The sequence below is a fragment of the Gymnodraco acuticeps genome, unplaced genomic scaffold, assembly GCF_902827175.1.
Source record: "Gymnodraco acuticeps unplaced genomic scaffold, fGymAcu1.1, whole genome shotgun sequence".
In the NCBI taxonomy this organism is placed as follows: domain Eukaryota; kingdom Metazoa; phylum Chordata; class Actinopteri; order Perciformes; family Bathydraconidae; genus Gymnodraco; species Gymnodraco acuticeps.
In genome coordinates, this window is record NW_022992129.1 from 357,763 (window position 1) to 378,669 (window position 20,907).

The window sequence follows — 20,907 nt, forward strand, 5'->3', positions numbered from 1 at the left end:
AAGGGGGGAGTTCTCCCTCCGCAGCCGGTTGGCGTAGTTTTGGCACAATTCCGTTGTACAGACCGACGTTAACAGCAGCCCTGTCTGTGCCCACGGAGACCGACTCTGTTGTCCGGTGATCTAACCGCCTTCTGGAAAAGCTTCACAAGTACGTCGGTACGCAAATGCGCTTTGTGACACAAGTGACGGTTCGCATTTCAGATTACGCACATAACCTGCGTACCAGTTATGTGCACCCCTGTACTATAGCAAAAGTATTCTCCGTCGGGACTTCCTGCAACAACACCACGCCGTTATCAAAGATGTTCTATTGAGAAGTCGATCACTACGTGACAAAAGTTTTCAAAACCGTGGCTACTGAAATCAATCTTACTAACTGCTGTCTGTGCAATTTACTCCGCGCGAGTTGGCAGACTTTATTTTGCTTCCTTTAACATCATTTTTCATGGTGGGGCTAAGCCATTTCTTGGTATGGGTGTAGCCTACCCCAGCCATACCCTGGCGCTGCCACTGGTGGCACGTATGGGGCGGGCCATTCTGCACATGCGTTAAATGCGTTAAATATTTTAACGCAATTAATTCAAAAAATTAATTACCGCCGTTAACGCGATAATTTTGACAGCACTATATATATATATATATATATATATACAATGAACAGACATACTGTATTAGCATTTAGCTGCTGAAAGCCAGGTATTTTGTTGAGTTGTTGGGAGACCAAAACAGCCAAAAGTCAATATGTGGAGATAAATACAATTCTTAAAGGTCCCATGTCATGGCCATTTCTACTGATCATAATTCCATTGTTGAGGTCTACTAGAATAGATTTAAATTGTGCAATTTTCCAAAATTGCATTGGTTTCTCATAAAGCATCTCTGTATAGTCTGTGTATTCACTCTCTATCCTAAACGGCTTGTTGGAGCTCCTGCCCCCCCTCCTCCCTGTGAGCCCAGTGTGCTCTGATTGGTCGGGACGTTGCGAGCTCGTTGCTGCTCGCAGCTGCTGCGAGGAGCGGACAGGTTTCCAGGTCGGCAATACAGCGAGTACAAGCGAAACCCATCCTGAGCACACAAACACTCACAGTCGAAGTAAAAACAATAAGTGTGGCTTGATATTGAGAAAGAAAAAGGTTTATAACGCTGTGAGAATGGGTCTGCGGAGAGCATTTCTCCGCGATCCCAACTCGTCTATTACCAACGTTCAGGGAGCTCTATGCAAGTCAATGGGACTCTCTGTTTGTTAGCCAAGGGATCCTGGTGTGTGAGGTGCTCCGCGGATTGGTCCATTTGGGCCAATCCGGCCATTTGTTGTTGATCTGGGTGTTCACACGTCACAGAACCCAGGAAGCAAACAATGGAAAATGAGAAATCTCCAACGAGGCGTTCTGGGGCAGCATAGACAGGTATTTTCTGTGTTTCTGAGTTTTACTCTCTACAGGGTGTACTTTGAGGGTTTTTGACTCTGTAGACCGTTTACATGCAGACAAACCTTCATAACACACAAGGGGACAGGTAATAACCGGAAAAGCATGACATGGGCCCTTTAAATAATTTATTTTAAATTAAAATCCCTGATACATGATAAGATCTTTAATAAGATCATGCCTACAATAGATTATGCTGAAGCAGAATATTTTTTAATTTGCATCGTCTCTAATTTCTATGCATTCTTCTTTGTTTGTCTCTAATTCATCTCCACCTTCATGCACCTCCTTCCTCCTGTTAGATATCCGGCCGTCAGCTGCAGCTCAACTTCAGGGAAATGCTCAGAACTGAACCTCGGCCTGCTGGACTTTGGAGCTTCCTACACCTTCATACTCATGGAGGTCAGACAGTATGCTTACTGTATATCCAGATCTAAATATTCTTACAACATGGCATTTAAAGGTCCCCTATTATACTGTTTTTCATCAATCTATTATAGGTCTCAGATATATGCAAAACATGTCTCTGAAGTGTTTGGCTCCAAACACCAAACAGATCATTGGAGCATCCCATAATCCCCTCTGTTTCAGCCCTGTTTCCAAAGTGCTGATTCTCTGTCTGTTACTTTAGATGAAAATAAGGAGCCCCTCCCCACGCCCCTCTGAGAGATATTTGGTTAAAAAGAACACAATAGCCGCGTTCACACCGCAGTACTTTTCCCACTAGTTCCGATATAGTTCCGAAATGTCGCGTTCACAACAAAAAGAGCCGGAACTAAAATTAGTTCATCAGAACCTTTTTACCCCTTTTCAGTCCCTGCTAGAGAGCAGGTACTTTCGTGGGAGAAAAAGGTTCCTATTTCTGATTGGCTGGGCGGATTGCAAACCACGCCCCGTAAAACTCCAAAAAGGTTTTGTGAAGCCGCCATTTTATTACCCTCGCATTAGCATTATTAGCATTAGCATTAGCCCAGTGCACAAACGCAGAGAGACTAACTTATGGCAACACAAAAGAAAACATGGGAGCGGTGGAGATGAGGAGGTGTTAGAGTTCTGGCGATTTACTCGGAAGGCTTCAGTAGAAGCTGCTGGGAGTCCCAGCAGCTTCTACTGACCAGTCCCCAACTCCGGGGACTTCCGGCCGGGGACTTCGGGTGGCAGTATACGCCGTGAAGTTGTTTGCGGCCTGCCAGTAAACCCAAAGCAGAAGAAGACGAAGTGACGTCAACGGCTTCATTTGCCTAATCCTCCCCCAGGAACTTATTCCGGTGTGAACGCGATCTGTACTTAGTTCATGAGAACTAAAGAGTTCTCTTGAAAACATTGAAAACATTACCCACTGTAGTATGTGACGTGTGAATAAACTCCAACTCCGTATCAACAACACTGTTGTGTAACTTTAGTTAAATACTTGTATGTGTGTATAGAAAGAGGTAAGATAAAGGATCTGCAGTATTTTATGAAGTATTCATCGTACAAAGGTCAGTTTTATACAAGTAGAAGTGTGTATTTACCTGGTAGTAGGCTGTCAGTAATGGCTACGCTTCTCTATTTGGACTGGTAGATCTCGGCAGACTGGCAACTTTAAAAGTAGCTCTCGGTTCAAAAAAGGTTGGGCACCCCTGGTTTACAAGATAGTTGATTACTTTAGTTGCTATGAAGCTACCAAGCAGTACTTTTGGTACTTTAAGTACATTTGGTTTTCTACTTACACTAGTATACATCTTTTAATGCATGACTTTTACTTCTAACAGAGTATTTCTACACTGCGGTATTACTACTTTTACTGAAGTAAAATGTGTAAGTACTTTGTCTACCACTGCTGAAGCATAATATACAATAATATACAAAGTGCTGCAATTTTAAATATAGCAACATCCTTAGCTTGCATACCTGTTGCCAAAAATCGCAGCGTAACCATCAGACGTTCCCCCACGGAGATGCAATCCCGGTAATTTGTGTTTTCCCTCTGGATGATTGGAGTGATGAGTTCCTAACATGTGGAACTGAACTGGAAAAAGCCGAGCAAAATTTCTGAAATCTGGAATTTCATTGACCTCCAGCTCTCGACACAGGTTCGGGAAAGCCCCATGAGCTTCTCGCTGTAGTATCCATGCTTTCACCCATTTAGTGCGGTTTCTCCTAATCATTCGCTTCCTCCGCTTCTTGATAATGTCTTCCACCAGTAACAATCCAAGGGCTGATAGCACCAGTACCACACAAAACTGTAAGGATTTGCAGTACTCCCTCCTTCTGCTTCCCTTTTTGTTTGTTGTCTGTCTGTCTGTGTTTGTCTCCCGGGCTGGGAGTGGCTGACCTACTTCTGGTTCCCGCCAATTCATCTCCGCAGCTGCTTCTCATTCATCCTGATCATCTACTCATCCACACCTGCTTATTAACCCGGTCTCCTCATCCAGTCTTCACCAGTTCGTCGTCAAGATTACACTGGTAAACGTATTGCTTTCTAGCCTAGCCTGACACAACTCTGGAATCAGTTTTTTGTCTTACCTGTTTGTCTCTCTATTCAGAACCCATCATCACCTCCTCCGCTAGCCACGTCCAGCCACTTCCTCGTCGGATTCATCCGCTCTCCACGCAACCAGCTCCAGCCTGCTCGCTCCCCTCAGCTCTGAAACCCCTGCTCGCCACACTCCTGTCCGGTAGGACAAACCCTAACTCCTGCTCCAACCTACTCGCTCTCGGGAGTGTAAAGACACAGGCTCAACCCTCCTTTCATCTGCCTGGCGATAATCCCCAGCTCACTCCGGAGCCTCGGCTGAGGATCCCCATTCCCTCGCTTTTTTATCCCCTTTCCTGGACTATATTAACAACAGTTAGTATCCCCTGTCACGATTTGTAATGAAAACCTTTTGCTGCTAACTCCTGTTTTTCTGTCTGTGTTTGTATTGTGGGTTCAGTCCTGAAAAGCGATCATGGAGCTTAACAGAACGAACTGGTCATAAAATGAACCCCACAAACCCCGGACCGGACTCCTCCACTGTCCAGCACGCCCTGTCTCATCAAGGCAATCTTTTGGGTCAACATGAACAGTTAATCCGTGCGTTGGTGGACAGTAACCAATCCATGGCTCAGCACATCTCTAACCTGGCTGCTCAGATCTCCAACCTGACGGCAGCAGCTATAACTCCTGCCACCTCTAATCCGCCTCCAGTACCCACTCCATGCCGGGATTTCCCCATCACCGACCCTGAGCCGTTTCATGGTGAGGTGGAGAAATGCAGGGGATTTATCTTTCAGTGCAACAAGGTGTTTCGCCAGCGCCCCCAGTATTTTTCTTCTGATGTTACCAAGATAAACTATGTATTGAATTTGCTTCGTGGTAAAGACTTAACCTGGGCTGAGGCACTAAATTCATCAGTGGATTATGACTCCCTTTCTCATTAGATTTCTTCGCCCTGTCCGCCCAAACGCAGGCGCTCGTCGGTGAATTTGGGGGTCCTGGCGAGTACACTTCCTACCTCAATTATTGCCCCTACTTTGCGCCGTCTCCTCATACCTGCCAGACTCTGTTCCAACTCTCAGACCTTGCCCCTTTCCGCCCTCATAGACTCTGGTGCTGAGGACAGTTTTGTGGACCTGGAGCTTGCCAACCAGCTGGGAATTCAATTGGAATCCTTATCGGACCCCCTGACTGCTTATGCCTTAAATGGCCAACGAATCTCTAGGGTGACCCAGCAGACCTTACCTGTAACTCTGTTTATTTCGGGGAATCACAGAGAACAAATCCAACTCAAGGTCATTTCCGCTCCATCTACCCCGTTGGTTCTTGGTTACCCTTGGCTTCGCGCTCACAACCCTCATATTGATTAGGCTGGAGGAAGGATAATTGCTTGGAATCAGCAGTGTCACCTTAACTGTTTGCAATCAACTGTACCTCCATTTCCTGCTAAACCAGTGTCTGCTCCTTGTGATTCTTCTGATGTGGATTTATCTGGCGTACCTGAGGTTTACCACAATCTGGGGGAAGTTTTCTGCAAGGATAAGGCTCTTTCTCTCCCTCCTCACCGTCCATATGACTGCCCCGTCGATTTGCTTCCTGGAGCACCGTTACCAACAAGCAAACTCTATAATCTGTCCCGGCCTGAGAGAGAGGCCATGGAGAAATATATTGGTGATTCTCTGGCTTCTGGAATAATCCGTCCTTCTTCCTCCCCTCTGGGTGCGGGGTTTTTCTTCGTGGACAAGAAGGATAAATCACTACATCCCTGTATTGACTTCCGTGGATTGAATAACATCACTGTGAAGAACAAGTACCCACTTCCACTGATTAACTCTGCTTTTGAGCCTCTCCAAGGTGCCACCGTCTTCTCAAAGCTGGAGCTCAGAAACGCTTACCACTTGGTTCGGATCCGCCAAGGTGATGAGTGGAAGACCGCCTTTAACACTCCCCTTGGCCACTTTGAGTACCTCGTCATGCCCTTCGGACTCTCAAATGCCCCAGCAGTTTTTCAGTCCCTGGTGAATGATGTTTTGCGGGATTTCCTCAACCGGTTTGTTTTTGTTTACATCGACGATATCTTGATCTTTTCCAAGAGCCTGGAGGAACACCAGAATCACGTTAGCCAGGTTCTACAGAGACTGCTAGAGAACAAGCTGTACGTCAAGGCTGAGAAGTGTGAGTTTAACCAGGAACGTGTCAGCTTCCTTGGATTTATCCTCAGACAAGGCAGGCTGGAGGCGGATCCTGGAAAGATTCTCGCTGTCTCTGAGTGGCCAGTCCCCACGACGCGGAAGGAATTGCAGAGCTTCCTGGGGTTCGCCAACTTTTATTGCCGGTTCATTAAAAACTTCAGCAGGATCGCAGCTCCACTCTCCAGTCTCACTTCCATCAAAGTCAAGTTCTCCTGGACCTCTGAGGCTAACGAGGCCTTTCTCAGACTCAAGTCGCTGTTCACTTCTGCTTCCATCCTCATCCAGCCGGACTCCAGCAAACAATTTGTTGTTGAGGTTGACGCATCAGATATCGGAGTGGGCGCTGTCCTGTCTCAGACAGCAGGGCCAAACAACAAGCTTCACTGTGTGCTTTTTTCTCTCGCCGTCTCTCCCCTGCAGAGAGAAACTATGATGTGGGCAACAAGGAACTGCTGGCAGTGAAGATGGCTTTGGAGGAGTGGAGACACTGGCTCGAGGGCAGCGAGCAGCCATTTCTGGTTTGGACGGACCATACAAATTTGGAGTACATCCAGTCAGCCAAGCGGCTGAACTCCCGACAAGCTAGGTGGGCTCTCTTCTTCGGCCGCTTCAACTTCTCCCTCACCTATCGCCCTGGTTCCAAAAATACCAAGCCTGATGCTCTGTCCAGATCGTTCTCGTCTGGGAGTCCAGTAACCTCTGCTGACTCTATACTCCCCCTGAGTTGTGTTGTGGGAGCCATCACCTGGGTGATTAGTAATTTCATTCAAGAGGCCCTTTTGGAACAACCCGACCCAGGAAGCGGTCCGCCTAACCGTCAGTTTGTTCCCGACTCTGTTCGTTCCCAAGTCCTGCAGTGGGTCCACAGTTCCCGTTTCTCGAATCATCCCGGTGCCAATCGAACACTTTCTCTCCTCCGAAGACACTTCTGGTGGCCTACAGTCAACAGGGACACTAGGGAGTTTGTGTCAGCTTGCACAACTTGTGCTAGGAACAAGGCCTCCCATCAGAAACCCGCTGGGCTGCTCCAACCTGCTCTACCCAAGCTCCCTTCAGCCCTGGAGACCTCCAAACATCTTACCCAGCATGTTTTCCGTCTACACGGTATCCCAGCTGACATTGTCTCCGACCGTGGTCCACAATTCACATCTCAGGTTTGGAAGGCTTTTTGTCAGTCTCTTGGAGCTTCAGTTAGTTTAACATCTGGCTTTCATCCCCAGTCCAACGGCCAAACTGAGAGGGCAAATCAGGACCTGGAGTCTGCTCTCCGCTGTGTGGCCAACAGTAATCAGAGGACCTGGAGCTCCCATCTACCGTGGGTGGAATACTCACATAATCACCTCACCTCATCTGCCACGGGACTCTCACCCTTTGAAGCCTCTCTGGGATACCAGCCACCCCTGTTCCCCGAAGAGGAGAGTGAGTTGGCTGTTCCTTCTGTCCAGCAACATGTCCAACGTTGCCGTAAGATCTGGAGGGACACCCGCTTGGTTCTCCTCCAAACTTCTGCCAGGAGTCAACAGTCGGCCAACCGCCGTCGACATGTTGCTCCCCCTTACGCCCTTGGACAATCGGTGTGGTTGTCCTCCAAGAACATCCCCCTCCTCACCGAGTCCAAGAAACTGTCCCCTCGGTTTATTGGTCCCTTCCCCATTGTGCGACTCATCAATCCCTCTGCTGTCCGTTTAAGGCTCCCCAGAAATATGAGAATCCATCCCACTTTCCATATCTCTCAAATCAAGCCAGCTCTCACCAGCGACCTGTGCCCTCCGGCCGTTCCCCCTCCTCCCCCCCGTGTCATCGATAACCATCCAGCCTACTCCGTGCGGCGTCTCCTGGATGTTAGACGCCGGGGTAGGGGTCTACAATACTTGGTGGACTGGGAGGGCTACAACTTGGAGGAACGTTGTTGGGTTCCTCGTTCTCGAATCATGGACCCAGTCATGGTCAGGGAATTCCACAGGGCCCATCCTGACAGGCCTGGTGGTCGCCAGGAGGCTCCCGTTGAGGGGGAGGTACTGTAAGGATTTGCAGTACTCCCTCCTTCTGATTCCCTTTTTCTTTGTTGTCTGTCTGTCTGTGTTTGTCTCCCGGGCTGGGAGTGGCTGACCTACTTCTGGTTCCCGCCAATTCATCTCCGCAGCTGCTTCTCATTCATCCTGATCATCTACTCATCCACACCTGCTTATTAACCCGGTCTCCTCATCCAGTCTTCACCAGTTCGTCGTCAAGATTACACTGGTAAACGTATTGCTTTCTAGCCTAGCCTGACACAACTCTGGAATCAGTTTTTTGTCTTACCTGTTTGTCTCTCTATTCAGAACCCATCATCACCTCCTCCGCTAGCCACGTCCAGCCCACTTCCTCGTCGGATTCATCCGCTCTCCACGCAACCAGCTCCAGCCTGCTCGCTCCCCTCAGCTCTGAAACCCCTGCTCGCCACACTCCTGTCCGGTAGGACAAACCCTAACTCCTGCTCCAACCTACTCGCTCTCGGGAGTGTAAAGACACAGGCTCAACCCTCCTTTCATCTGCCTGGCGATAATCCCCAGCTCACTCCGGAGCCTCGGCTGAGGATCCCCATTCCCTCGCTTTTTTATCCCCTTTCCTGGACTATATTAACAACAGTTAGTATCCCCTGTCACGATTTGTAATGAAAACCTTTTGCTGCTAACTCCTGTTTTTCTGTCCGTGTTTGTATTGTGGGTTCAGTCCTGAAAAGCGATCACGGAGCTTAACAGAAACATGTTTTCGATGGAGGAGAGTGAAAATGGAACGCACATGCCATTTGTTGTTTGTTTATATCATACAGTCTGTTCTTCTTCTCTCGGTGTATCACGCAGTCTGTCAGGGTTGTTGCCTCTTTTGAATGACGAATACACACTACCGCCGCCTGCTGGTAAGGAGTGTTATTGCCACTCACGCATGCGCAGTTCGTAAGTGCTTCTTGGCCGTCGGCTGAAGTCTTTGCGGTGTGTTCCAGTGCGACACATCGCCAATCCGCAGAGACGCGAGGCGACGCGACAGTCGGGGTCGGTCTGTGTCAGTTCTTTGTTGTCAGATTGGTGTGTCCGGGCCTTAAGGGGTTACACAAGCTAAAAAATCGTTATGACATCATAAAGTGGTCAAAATCTGATCAGCTCATTTTCAGACAGGTTTTTATAGAAATGGATCAGGACAAAAAGAGAGAGAATCTTTGTTCCTGAAACTTTCAGAGTCTCTTTACACAGAGGGGACACATGTTGATGTAGAACAGTGCTTCTCAAAGTGTGGTCCGTGGACCGCTGGTGGTCCGTGAGCGCCCCCTAGTGGTCCATGAGTATATTGGTAAAATTTCACATTTTAAATTAATTAATTAATTAAAGTTTTTCGCACTCTCGCGGGAATATCTCTGCAATGGAGCGAGCTTAAGTTTCACTTTCGATTGCATAATATATCCCAGATAAACATCTTCATCACACATGTTGCCACTTGTTTGTACCATTTTCAGGCAATTTGTAAAAAACTATGTGTTTTTGGACATTTGTGGAGTTAGGTGGTCCGCGAGTGTTTTTTTATTGGTTAAGTGGTCCTTGGTATGAAAAAGTTTGAGAAACACTGATGTAGAAAATACATGCAAAAGTGGATTTTGGATAATATATAACCTTTAAGGAACCCTCTCTTTGTGTGTGTTTTGTCAGGCATCAGGTCAAATTGTGGCTCACAGGATGGAGGATGTGAAAGCCAACAGCGTGCACATCGCCTGGCAGATCCCTCAGTACGTCCTCCTCACCATAGGAGAGGTCATGTTCTCCATCACTGGCCTGGAGTTCTCCTACTCTCAGGCTCCGGCCAACATGAAGTCTGTGCTGCAGGCTGGCTGGCTGCTCACCGTGGCGTTCGGAAACGTGATCGTGCTGATTGTGGCCGAGGGAGCGGGACTGGAGCAGGTAGGGTGATATAGGAAATTGTGGGCACTGTAAAAATGTATACCATAATTTACTAGTTACATGTGAAAGAATATGTCAGTTTTTGGATTTGGGCCATTTTGCTTCCATGACATGTCTTTTTTCAGCTAGCACACTTTCACACAAAGAAAATACACATTTAGTTGTTACTTTATTAAATGTGTATATTTGTGTTTGAGGATTTCTCCTAAATTCAACAGAAGCAGCATTAGATTCATTTGCAAATGTAAGCATAATACAGTACATGTAGTGTCTTCCAAAAATAATTTTTACAATAAATATATCTAAAGGCCATTTTTCTCTTTCCTTTTTTTAATACTGTCAACAGTATATTTGAGTTATGGAGTGATACAGAGTTATCCGCACTTCCCTCTTTAAAAACGTTTGACTTTTTGACTGAACAAGAATGTGTTGAACCTGGTTTTATCTATAAGATAATGGGGATGTATGCAAACAAGCCATATATTGAATTAATTATCCATATATTGAAGAAATACATTACAGAACATTTTGATACAAATAATCTTTGCCTTAATATAAGTGATCAACTTAGTAAGTTTCATTGTGATATATATACATTCAAATATCTTCCCTGATTACCTGTAGTGTATCCCTTTTTAAATTAAATGTTCCTAAAAGTTATTTGTTAATGCTGTGAGATTCTGATGATCAAGCAAGAGGTTATGACTCATATTTATAATCCCCATATTTCTAATAATATTATACTGTAGCATTATATTCTATAAAACACCTTTTTGTTATTTTATCTTATATAAAACACACATTTAATGCGCATTACAGGCATTATGTATTGCTCTCTCTCTCTCAGGTCACACACTAACCGGTATTTTTCTCTCAGTGGAAAGAGTTCCTGCTGTTTGCCGGGCTGCTGCTGGGCGTCTGCATCATCTTCTCCGTCATGGCGAACTTCTACACCTACGTCAACCCCGATCAGCTGGACAAGACTCGCATGGAGGACTCAGGGAGGGAGGAAGATGACGATGACGAGGACCACGTGAAGAATAAGTTTAATGACGTAAAGCTGAACAAAAGAGGAAAGAGCACCAGATTGTAACGGTGCTGCTTTACAAACTCCAACTTTTATCTGTAGCTGATTTCAAAACGATGGATGATTTATGTGAACGTTTTTATCTGTTATATATTTTTATTTTAAGTTACTTTTTTGTGTGGTAATGAACATGTGATCAGTGGACATTTCTTGTGTTTAGAAGTAATGTATTTGTTTGACACAACATATAAAATATTGTGTCAAAGGTTTTTTAACATCCAGTCACTTAAAAATGTTTAACAGAAAAGTATTTTCATGAAATAGTGTTTTAAGGAGAAGTCCTGTGTGATTTCCCGCACCGTGATCAATAGTGTTATTATAAATTAATGTCAAATATTATGTTTATATTTGTTGCGTATCGCTCCATGAAGCTAAATAATAATAATGTTCTTTAACAGAGGTTCAGTTTACATTGTGTGTTTGTAGCAATGATATTTAAAGGACCATTGCATCTGGTGGTTGTGCATGTTTAGAGGCCTTTCATTTCAAATGCAGTCAGTAACCTTAGTGTCGATGTGTCTCTTGCCGCCATAGAAGTCAGAAACAATCTTAAATCATGATTATATTTAACTTTAATGCGTCAAAATCATCATACATTTTCCTTTTGCCTCTATCACTGATTAGATTTTCTGAAACAAAGCTCATCAGTGCCAAATATGAGATTTGACAGCATCTTTTTAACACATTAAGGAAGTTCCTAGCTACTTGCTACTAACACATTACAATATTTATCATTAAAAAAACATGCAAAACCAACAGTATTGTCCTTAGAAAGACAAAAAAACATGTGATTTAGTTTTTGTTTTACTCTGGGAATTGTTCATTTTGCTGCTCCCTATACAAATCTGTAAATATAATGTGATGCTAAAGCTTTCTTTGCCTTTTGAAATGTTGAAGATTAACATGTGCATTGTACATTTGAATACAATTTTGTACTGCAAGAAATAACCGTCTCATATTATTTGTGTTTCACTGAATATTGGAAACACAATGCATTATCACTCTCGTACATGTGCATCCTTTCTCTCTGAGATGTGAGACCTGTGTGTGTATTCAAAACATCCTTACACAGCTTTCATCAATCATAAAACCATTACGATCATCCTTCTGTCGCTGTTCAATGTCAATTTTCATTAGAAAGTGACAGGAAAACATTATGCCGAAAACAGATGTTCATATCTTGGCAATATTCAATCGAATGATGTGGTTTTATTAGCATACTAAATTGATTCAAGTGGCCATTTCTCTTGCTTTAGTAGAACCAATGCAAATGCTAAAACGGGATTAGTTTGTGCAGGACAACAACACCAGGAAGTGATCTGGCGTCCCTCTTCACATCAAGATCAGTTTGTCTGTGACATTTCACATCCGGAGGTTAATCTCAAGGACCTTGACAGATGAGAGGAGAATCACTCTCCCTCTTCGCTCACCTTTTTTTCTCACACCAGAGCATTAGCTACCGGAAGCTAGGAGGATGACATTTTGCAGCCAGCCACAGATCTTTCCGTTTTTTCACAGCTTTCCACCCTGCAACTCCAGTGAGGCTTCCATAGAAGAAAAAAACAGCCTTATCACGAAATAGGCACATATAATACAAATAATAACAATCATTTTTAGGGAACCTTTCAAAACACGAATAAATAAAATATTAGTGGCATTACAAAACTAAAATGTGTTGCGTATGAAACCACAGAGGAAAATTACAGTCAAAGGAGTAAGTAAAGCCAGTTTGAACACATTAGTTTATTGGCTTGATTTGAAATAACCCAGTGTCAGACTTTCTGACTATCATATATTTTACATCATTATATATAATACTTGTTGTATTTTTTTATTATTTTTTATTCGTGGTTGTAAAGTATCAGACACTGAACAAGAAAGAAGGTTTTATGTATAGCACTATACTGACAAATGGTATTTTATCCTTTCATTATCTGTTCTGAACTTCTGTAGGAAGGAGGAATATCAACCGAGTAGGTACAGCGTCCGTGACGTCATTTTGGCCCAAACAATACTTTTCCCGTTGACTTACACTGGGAAAAGGCCGTCTGTAAATCAGTGTATCGTTTATTTTTAGCTTAAAATCTACCCAGCAAGAACAGTTTTATAGACCTTATTTAAATCATTAGGGTCGCAATATTTGCAATATTAGGGTCTCAATATTCGCATCGCGTCTGGTGTGAACGCAGCATTAGAGTTTAAAATGTTGTTAAAGCAACTCATCAAAGTGCCTGAAAAGACAAGATCAGGGAGAAAAACTTAAAACGATCCTGATTGGCTCCCATCTTCTATCACATGACTCACAGCGCATGCGCCGATCTACGGGGCGGTTTTATGTTTGGATTTGAAATCAGCCGTGTTTTCCACCGTTAATTTGAATGATCTAATTTCGTAGTGTGATCAAATATTAATACATTTTCGATATCTAATCACGAACATGTGTTGGAGGCGAAGTCTACGGCTGGTTTACGTTTGATAACGGTACGTTTTGTCCACATTTTCTACTTAGCGAATAGCTACTTAGCTGGGTTAGCATAGCATAAATATCATTCAAATCACGTACAAATAGATAACCTCAACGTAACGTCAGCAAACGTTAGAGAACAACAACATATTTCTCAGTTATGCTCCGCAAAAAGTTCTCAGAGTTGGATTTTCCTCAAAGTTACGATTGCGTTGTGTTCAGATTGAAAGATACTGTTGTGTTCAGATTGAAAGATACTGTTGTGTTCAGATTGAAAGATACTGTTGTGTTCAGATTGAAAGATACTGTTGTGTTGATGTCAATGAACGTTAAACAGCTGTTAATGTGCGGCTTAGGGGAGACGAGAGGAGACGGTTGTGATGACACTCATACTGTAGGAGCTCAGTAAGAAAGCCACCTTTTACATGTGCTGCTGCATTTATTGAATAATGTAGTTTTGGAGGTATACAAGTATGTTATTCGTGAATTGTAATGTGTGATACTGTCCTCCTGACTGTTGATCCAAACTCACTTTGTTTGAATACTTAATTTGTTGACTTTTCAGTTAAATGAAAAGCATGTGTTAAAATGTGTGTAGCTAGAACATGGTGTTATGTCAAGGCTAGATAGACCATACATAAAAAAGTAGAAAAACAAGTTATTTTGCAGAGATTTAAAGGTTATTCAAACCAAATACAAATTGATATTCCTTTTTTGAAGATGCAGAAGTTATAGTGAGGTAAATAATCAGGATAGTTCACCCAAAACCCAAGGTCGCAGTCAGTTATAGAATAGTTGCAGGTTTGTACAATAAATAATGCAATTGTATTATTCTATAAATAAATACAACTATAATATTATTCTAAAACAATACATGTTTGAAGAATACTATACTCATTGAGACAAAAAGTGAAAATTAAATAGTGAAGTATAGAGTATTTTAAATATGTTGCAATCGTCCCTGATGCAAATGTCCCCAGGTTGGGTCAGTCGCAACATATGGACAATATATCATAATATATTTATCTTTAAATGCTATTGGTAATTAGCATAAGTTGGTCTAGACCAAATAGTCTCTGAGTAACTAAGAGAAATGCAAAAAGTGTTGCATCTCTCCCCTACTTAATCCTACAAAAATCCACCATCAAACCAACATTATTAACATTACATGCTACTGTGTGCTGAACCATCATGAACATAAGCTAACAATTGTTTTGCCTTTCAGGTTATTTATTTCACTCGGACATCTGTACATTTGATATAGTGATGTTGCCTATGAGGACAATGGCCTCTTTAAAGCCGTCCAAGCTGACTTCAGCTACTGTTACGGCATCAAAGATCAAACACAAGATCCTCAGTGAGTCTGTCTTTCATTTTATACACATTAACATTTGTATACTACAAGTTTTATATCATTTTTTTCTCGAAAGGAAGTAAATATTTTGAATTAATATTGTGATGCTTCGTCCCCAGACACCTCCTCGTTCTTCAAGATCTCTTTGAAGACCAACAACAAGGCCTTAGCTGTTGCTTTGGAGGTCCAGAAGGAGAGGAGCCGGGAGCTGGAGATGGACATTGTGCACTATCAGAAACAGGTGGAGGCACTCTGCTTCGAGCTGGCCACCAAGAAATACAAGCAAAGGAAACTGGTTGGTTTAATTGCCTTAAATAAATATCAAAATCAAGGCCTTTTGGGCAGGTGGCAATAACTTCTTGCCATACAATTAGTCATAATAATGCAGCGACGGTCTCCTAAGTTTTCTGTTTGATATGATGATTGATTATATGGACTGTGATTCATCTTGGTTTTTGTCTTCCAGCTCCTCATCTTGGACACCCTCCGTAGCAACACTCTGGAGCACTTGGACATGGTGGATGAGCTGTTTTCTGATGGCGTAAGGATTCCTCTGAATAAGTTTAATAAAACAGCTGTGTTGTCTGCCAGTGATGAGTACAATATTTATCTCCTATAACTATGGCAGGCAGGACACACGTTTTTTTTGCAGTGTGTTGTTTTAAACCAACTGGATATCTTTTTAGTCAGGCACAGACATGGCGCTTGATTTTCCTTTTGCTTATTTTCATTGGTCATATTTTGGCATGGATTTTTAAAAGTCAAACTGCTATCTAACATAATTCTTACAATGATAAGATTGAACTTTAGACTTGATAATCCCTGCAAATGTCAAACTTTACCACTCACAATCTTTGATTGTTACTGTATTTTAGGATAAAGTTGCTGAGGACAACAAGACCTTATCTTGTGGCATCAACAACGAGAATCTTTTAGTGGAAAGGTGAGCAAATGCAGTATTCAGATTAGTAAATACTTTGAAATAAATGTTTTTTTAAGGTGGCTTTGAATGACATCTGCTATTTCTTTCTCTTTATCTCGCTCTCCACCCCCCTAACCCCAATTTTTAGTCCAACAGATGAGCAGCCACCTCAGCCAGAAATGGCACAGCCTATGTTGTGTCCCTTCCAAAAAGAACCAGCAGATTTACCCGAAAAGAAACCCATTTCAAACGTCGCTAATATCCTGAACAGACCCAGAAAGTCCACAGATGCTTTCAATGGTACGGAGCTTAAGATTTTGTGTTGTTTCTGATTTCAAATCACCATTGAATGCACTGATGAAAATTCCCTGGAAATAAGTAATTTATACATTTTTCACAACTTATTTTCCATAGATATAAGAGATCCAGAGAAAAGGCGTTCAAGCCTGCTTGTACAGATTCCCCAGAGAGGAAAATCCCATCCGTCCAGCAGCCTGTGGGAAGAAGTAGAGAGTCTGTCAATCATGTTCTCACAACCTGGGATTGATATGAAGTCAATCCCCTGTTTACAAAAAACCCAACCCCCCTCAGCTGTAAGCACATGTGAAAAACCCAACCCATCTCTTCCTGATGACGTTCCCCTTGAACAAGATTCCAAACAAGAGAAGACTGTGCTTCTGAATACATCAATGGAAATTACAGTGAGTGATTCTGCAGAGATAGTTGTTGTGGAAACCAAGGCTAAGAGAAAAGCCCGCTCTGTAAAGCCAAAAGCCAAGAAGGATAAGGAACAAGCCTTTGTGTCAAGTGTGGCGGAAAATCCACAAGTGAAGATCTCAGCAGATTTGAAGCGGAGTGAAGTTCAGAGTTCTCCCACTGGGACTTTGTTACAGACAGAAGGCCCTGCACTACATGATGTAATAGAACCAGATAATATTGAGCTACCGTTACCCAAAACACTGGGTGGGAGTGGCAATACCTCGCGCATTCCCAGACTGAACAAATTTGAACCTGGAAACCATAAGAAAATGGTAAAGGACAAACAGAAATCCCGTGACCATGAGTCAAAAACAGATTCAAATGGAATTGGCGTATCGGATCTGGATGATTATTTCACAGATCCTGATTTTGAAAACTCAAAAGCCTGCAAAAGTGTACCAGAAAAGGAAACCGCTGAAATAGAAAGAAGGTCCAGAGTCACATGCAGGACGTCTAGGGTTAAAAGCAGGAGCGGCTCCTCGGCCAACAGGAAAACATTTGTGGCTTTTCCTCTTCTACCGTGTGAAAGTGAGAGCGAGAGCAATCAGTCCACATTGCAACAGGCTCACATAGAAGTTGAAGAAGAAGAACGTCATGGAAAATATGAAGCATGCAACGAGCAAGAACCACCTGAGCAGTTCCCGTTTTGTGCAGATGAAGTCACCCAATCAGAGTTCTCTGAACCGCAGTGCAAAATAAGGAGAATAACTCAGCGAGTGAAATGCAGAGGGACATTCGTGGTCTCAGTGGCCAGGGAAAGCATCTTCTCTATCGGAGTGTCACCAGAAGTCAGTGCCCTAGAGCAGGACTTAATGCCTTCTACTGAAACCTCCACTTGTGGGACGGAAGAACCGGCAACAGTCATGGATGCCGGCGTTGATCTAAATAATTCAGAATCAAACCAGCACCGCGAAGAAGACCTTATCAAGGAAACGCCAAGCTCCTGTAAGCATCCATGGCGGGCCACTATGGACAGAGAAGCCCTTCAAGAGGATTTCAGTTGCAATGATGACCTCGAGGTACTGGCGCTGGACCAAGAGCGTACTTCAGCATCAGAGGTTCAGATATCTAAAAAAGCCAGGAGAGAGGGAAAGAGTAAATCTACTAAGAAGAAAGTTCAAAGGGAAAAGCGTGTAGATAATTTAAGTAAAAGAAAGAAGAAAGACAAAAGAATTAGCTTTCAAAATGAAGTGTGTTATCTTGAGGACGGCGGGGATGCCTCACATCACCGTGGCGTTGAAGAAGAAGAAGAACGTCATGGAAAATATGAAGCATGCAACGAGCAAGAACCACCTGAGCAGTTCCCGTTTTGTGCAGATGAAGTCACCCAATCAGAGTTCTCTGAACCGCAGTGCAAAATAAAGAGAATAACTCAGCGAGTGAAATGCAGAGGGACATTCGTGGTCTCAGTGGCCAGGGAAAGCATCTTCTCTATCGGAGTGTCACCAGAAGTCAGTGCCCTAGAGCAGGACTTAATGCCTTCTACTGAAACCTCCACTTGTGGGACGGAAGAACCGGCAACAGTCATGGATGCCGGCGTTGATCTAAATAATTCAGAATCGAACCAGCACCGCGAAGGAGACCTTATCAAGGAAACGCCAAGCTCCTGTAAGCATCCATGGCGGGCCACTATGGACAGAGAAGCCCTTCAAGAGGATTTCAGTTGCAATGATGACCTCGAGGTACTGGCGCTGGACCAAGAGCGTACTTCAGCATCAGAGGTTCAGATATCTAAAAAAGCCAGGAGAGAGGGAAAGAGTAAATCTACTAAGAAGAAAGTTCAAAGGGAAAAGCGTGTAGATAATTTAAGTAAAAGAAAGAAGAAAGACAAAAGAATTAGCTTTCAAAATGAAGTGTGTTATCTTGAGGACGGCGGGGATGCCTCACATCACCGTGGCGATGGCGTTCCTGAGAGAAACGAGGAACAACTAGACGATTTACAAATGGCAGACTTGCATTCTCACATAAACGAGTCAGATGACAGCTTTGGCGATTTATTTGATTCAAAACCAAGCGAGTCAAAGTTCGGGATGGCACGGAATCCTAAGTGGTGTAGAAGGACATCCACGGCGGCACACACATCCACAGGAGGCAGAAAGCCACAGGAGACAATGATCGTCTACAGGCGGAAAACTCAAGACATTGTTACATTAAAGAACAAGAGGACCACTCATGTGTTAAACAATCTGGACACCAGGGAGGAGGCGGTTCGTCAGGATGTGGGAAACCTGCTGATGGACGAGATGCCGCCATGGATGGACGTAAATGTCCTTGATGACACCGAGATCGACTCTTTACTGGCTACTCCCAGGAGGAAGACATCTGTCCGAGCGGCCAAAGAGTCCCCTGCCGTCACAGCTAAACCCTCTCTAGGTAACCATTGTTTTCTCTCTTTGTTGTGTGCTCAAATTGTTTTTATCTAGTGTAGTAAAGAAGTTAAATGACATTGATTGGTCGTACAATTGCAACCTGTTCAACATCAACACCGTTATGGATGTAAAGATGTATTGAGTGTAAACGATTGCGAGAACATGGTTATTAGTAATAGATGGATAGATACTTTATTCAGCTCAAATTGGGAAATTCTGGGAAATTCAGGCATTGACATATTTAAAAGGTGGAATACAGTACAAACGTAATACCATTTTTAACACGTGTATTTCGGTTTATTAAGGCATTCATTTTATTATTCTACAGTATTGTTGTTTTATAGTTATTTGTTAATGTAACCCAATTTATGTTCTTTGAAATTGAAAAGGGTATTGTGTTTGTTACTTTTGTTGCAGTTGTATATGTCTTAAGTGTAATTTGGCTTGGCTTCCTATTTTGTATGGACAATGCTTTTATTATGAAGGCGAGTTAGCGCTGTTGACAGGAAGTTGTTCTCGCTATGGAAACAACGTGACGGCGAAAAGTAATATCTACATATAAAGACGGAGAAAGTAAACGATAAAGTTTATGGTTAAGTGTTGGCACCCCCTGAAGAGGCACAAGCTCTTAAGTTGATATTGGAGATTTCAATAAATTCAATTTGGCAGCTGCAGTGCAGCGCGGCTGCCAAAAAAAAAGAATATCCGAATAACGAAATTGAAAACCGAATAGTGGCCCAACAACCGAATATTCGGGTACGGCCCTCGAATCAACCAGGATTAAAAGGATGGTGTTAAATCAGTGGGCTTTTATCCATTAAGTCAATGTATTACTTACTCTACATCGTATGAGGATAAAAGCAATATGTTCTGTGAGCATCAGAAAAACGTATTTTATACCCACCCTCAGAAGTACATTGCTTTGACTTTATGCTGTTTCTGACATCTCCTGCACTGACCGTAGAAGTGTATAGAAGTTCCTCACACAACCCCACTTCAAAAAATGTACATAAAGATGGGGTAGGTAACTTCAGAAACACTTTGTTATATTCCATGGAATGCTCTTAACATCCCAATAGCAATGAATACATTAAATGCTTTGACAATAAATACATTAAAAAATATCATCTGGAAGCCGTGAATCATCTGAGCCGGCCCGGCTAAAGTAACTGGATGGCCTACCTGCCTGTCAGCTTTCCATCTGTGCACAAACTTATCTCGTGCCCTCATTGGTCATGTGCGCGCTCGTGTGTGTTGGAGGAGGGGCTCTGTAAGGAAGTCTGAAGGAAGAGGCAGATTTTTTTCGGCTGCATACTTTCAAATTCTAGCGCACTCGAGCTGGTTTCTCCATTCTTACCTAGCCTACCTTTAAGATTCAATTTTGTTCCATTTTTTTAAAAGGCAACTTAACTGTGATTTATTGTGCTGCAGCAGGGGGCGTCTTAACGTCACTAACCAACACCATTGCCACCCCAGAGCATGAAAATGGAGGAAGGAGCCGGAGAGGGAAAGGTGTAGTCAACTACAAGGAGCCGACCATTAACGGGTGAGGAGCCTCCACCCGTCGAGAAGAATCAGCGTAAATGAAACCAGAAAAACAGCAGCCAGTAATCATGTGTATTTCTTTCTTCTTTCAACAGTAAAATAAGGCGTGGCGACAAATTCACAGACTGCAAGTTTCTGAGTTCCCCTGTGTTCAAGGAGGAGAAGAAGAAGAAGAAGAAGAAGAAGACCACCAAACCCAAGTTGGAGAAATCTGTTTTGCTGGTGGACTGATTCTACTCTTTAATTATTTTTTTTGCCTTGTTTACATTTTTAATTGTTGTTTTTTTATTCAGCTTAATAAAGACTTTATTTATTGCTTGAAACCATATGTTGTAGATTAGACTGGACAAACGTGTGATCTGTGTGAAAATATTAAATGTAAACACTTACTTCCATCA

General features: G+C 43.2%; 2 protein-coding genes across 5 annotated transcripts; both read left to right on the plus strand.

The window, feature by feature from the left end:
- Positions 1 to 1,729: 1,729 nt before the first annotated feature.
- Positions 1,730 to 12,044, plus strand: slc15a2 (solute carrier family 15 member 2; the record flags this gene model as incomplete). Its single annotated transcript, XM_034203654.1, is given in 3 exon segments — positions 1,730 to 1,829; positions 9,761 to 10,009; positions 10,887 to 12,044. Coding segments are annotated over 3 exon segments (565 nt in total), but the record flags the coding sequence as incomplete, so codon positions are not given.
- A 1,369-nt stretch (positions 12,045 to 13,413) lies between these two features.
- Positions 13,414 to 20,907, plus strand: si:dkey-57a22.11 (uncharacterized protein LOC569865 homolog). Of its 4 annotated transcripts, none has more exons than XM_034203705.1 (10): positions 13,414 to 13,577; positions 14,786 to 14,917; positions 15,034 to 15,209; positions 15,381 to 15,455; positions 15,790 to 15,857; positions 15,985 to 16,136; positions 16,251 to 17,819; positions 18,483 to 18,968; positions 20,396 to 20,510; positions 20,605 to 20,907. In XM_034203705.1, the coding sequence occupies exons 2-10, from the start codon at positions 14,827 to 14,829 to the stop codon at positions 20,738 to 20,740; spliced, it is 2,868 nt and encodes a 955-aa protein (XP_034059596.1). In that variant the 5' UTR covers positions 13,414 to 13,577; positions 14,786 to 14,826; the 3' UTR covers positions 20,741 to 20,907. The 4 variants fall into 4 exon arrangements, with proteins under 4 accessions (XP_034059596.1, XP_034059597.1, XP_034059594.1 ...); XM_034203706.1 differs by having other exon boundaries at positions 16,251 to 17,249; positions 17,913 to 18,968; XM_034203703.1 differs by having other exon boundaries at positions 16,251 to 18,968.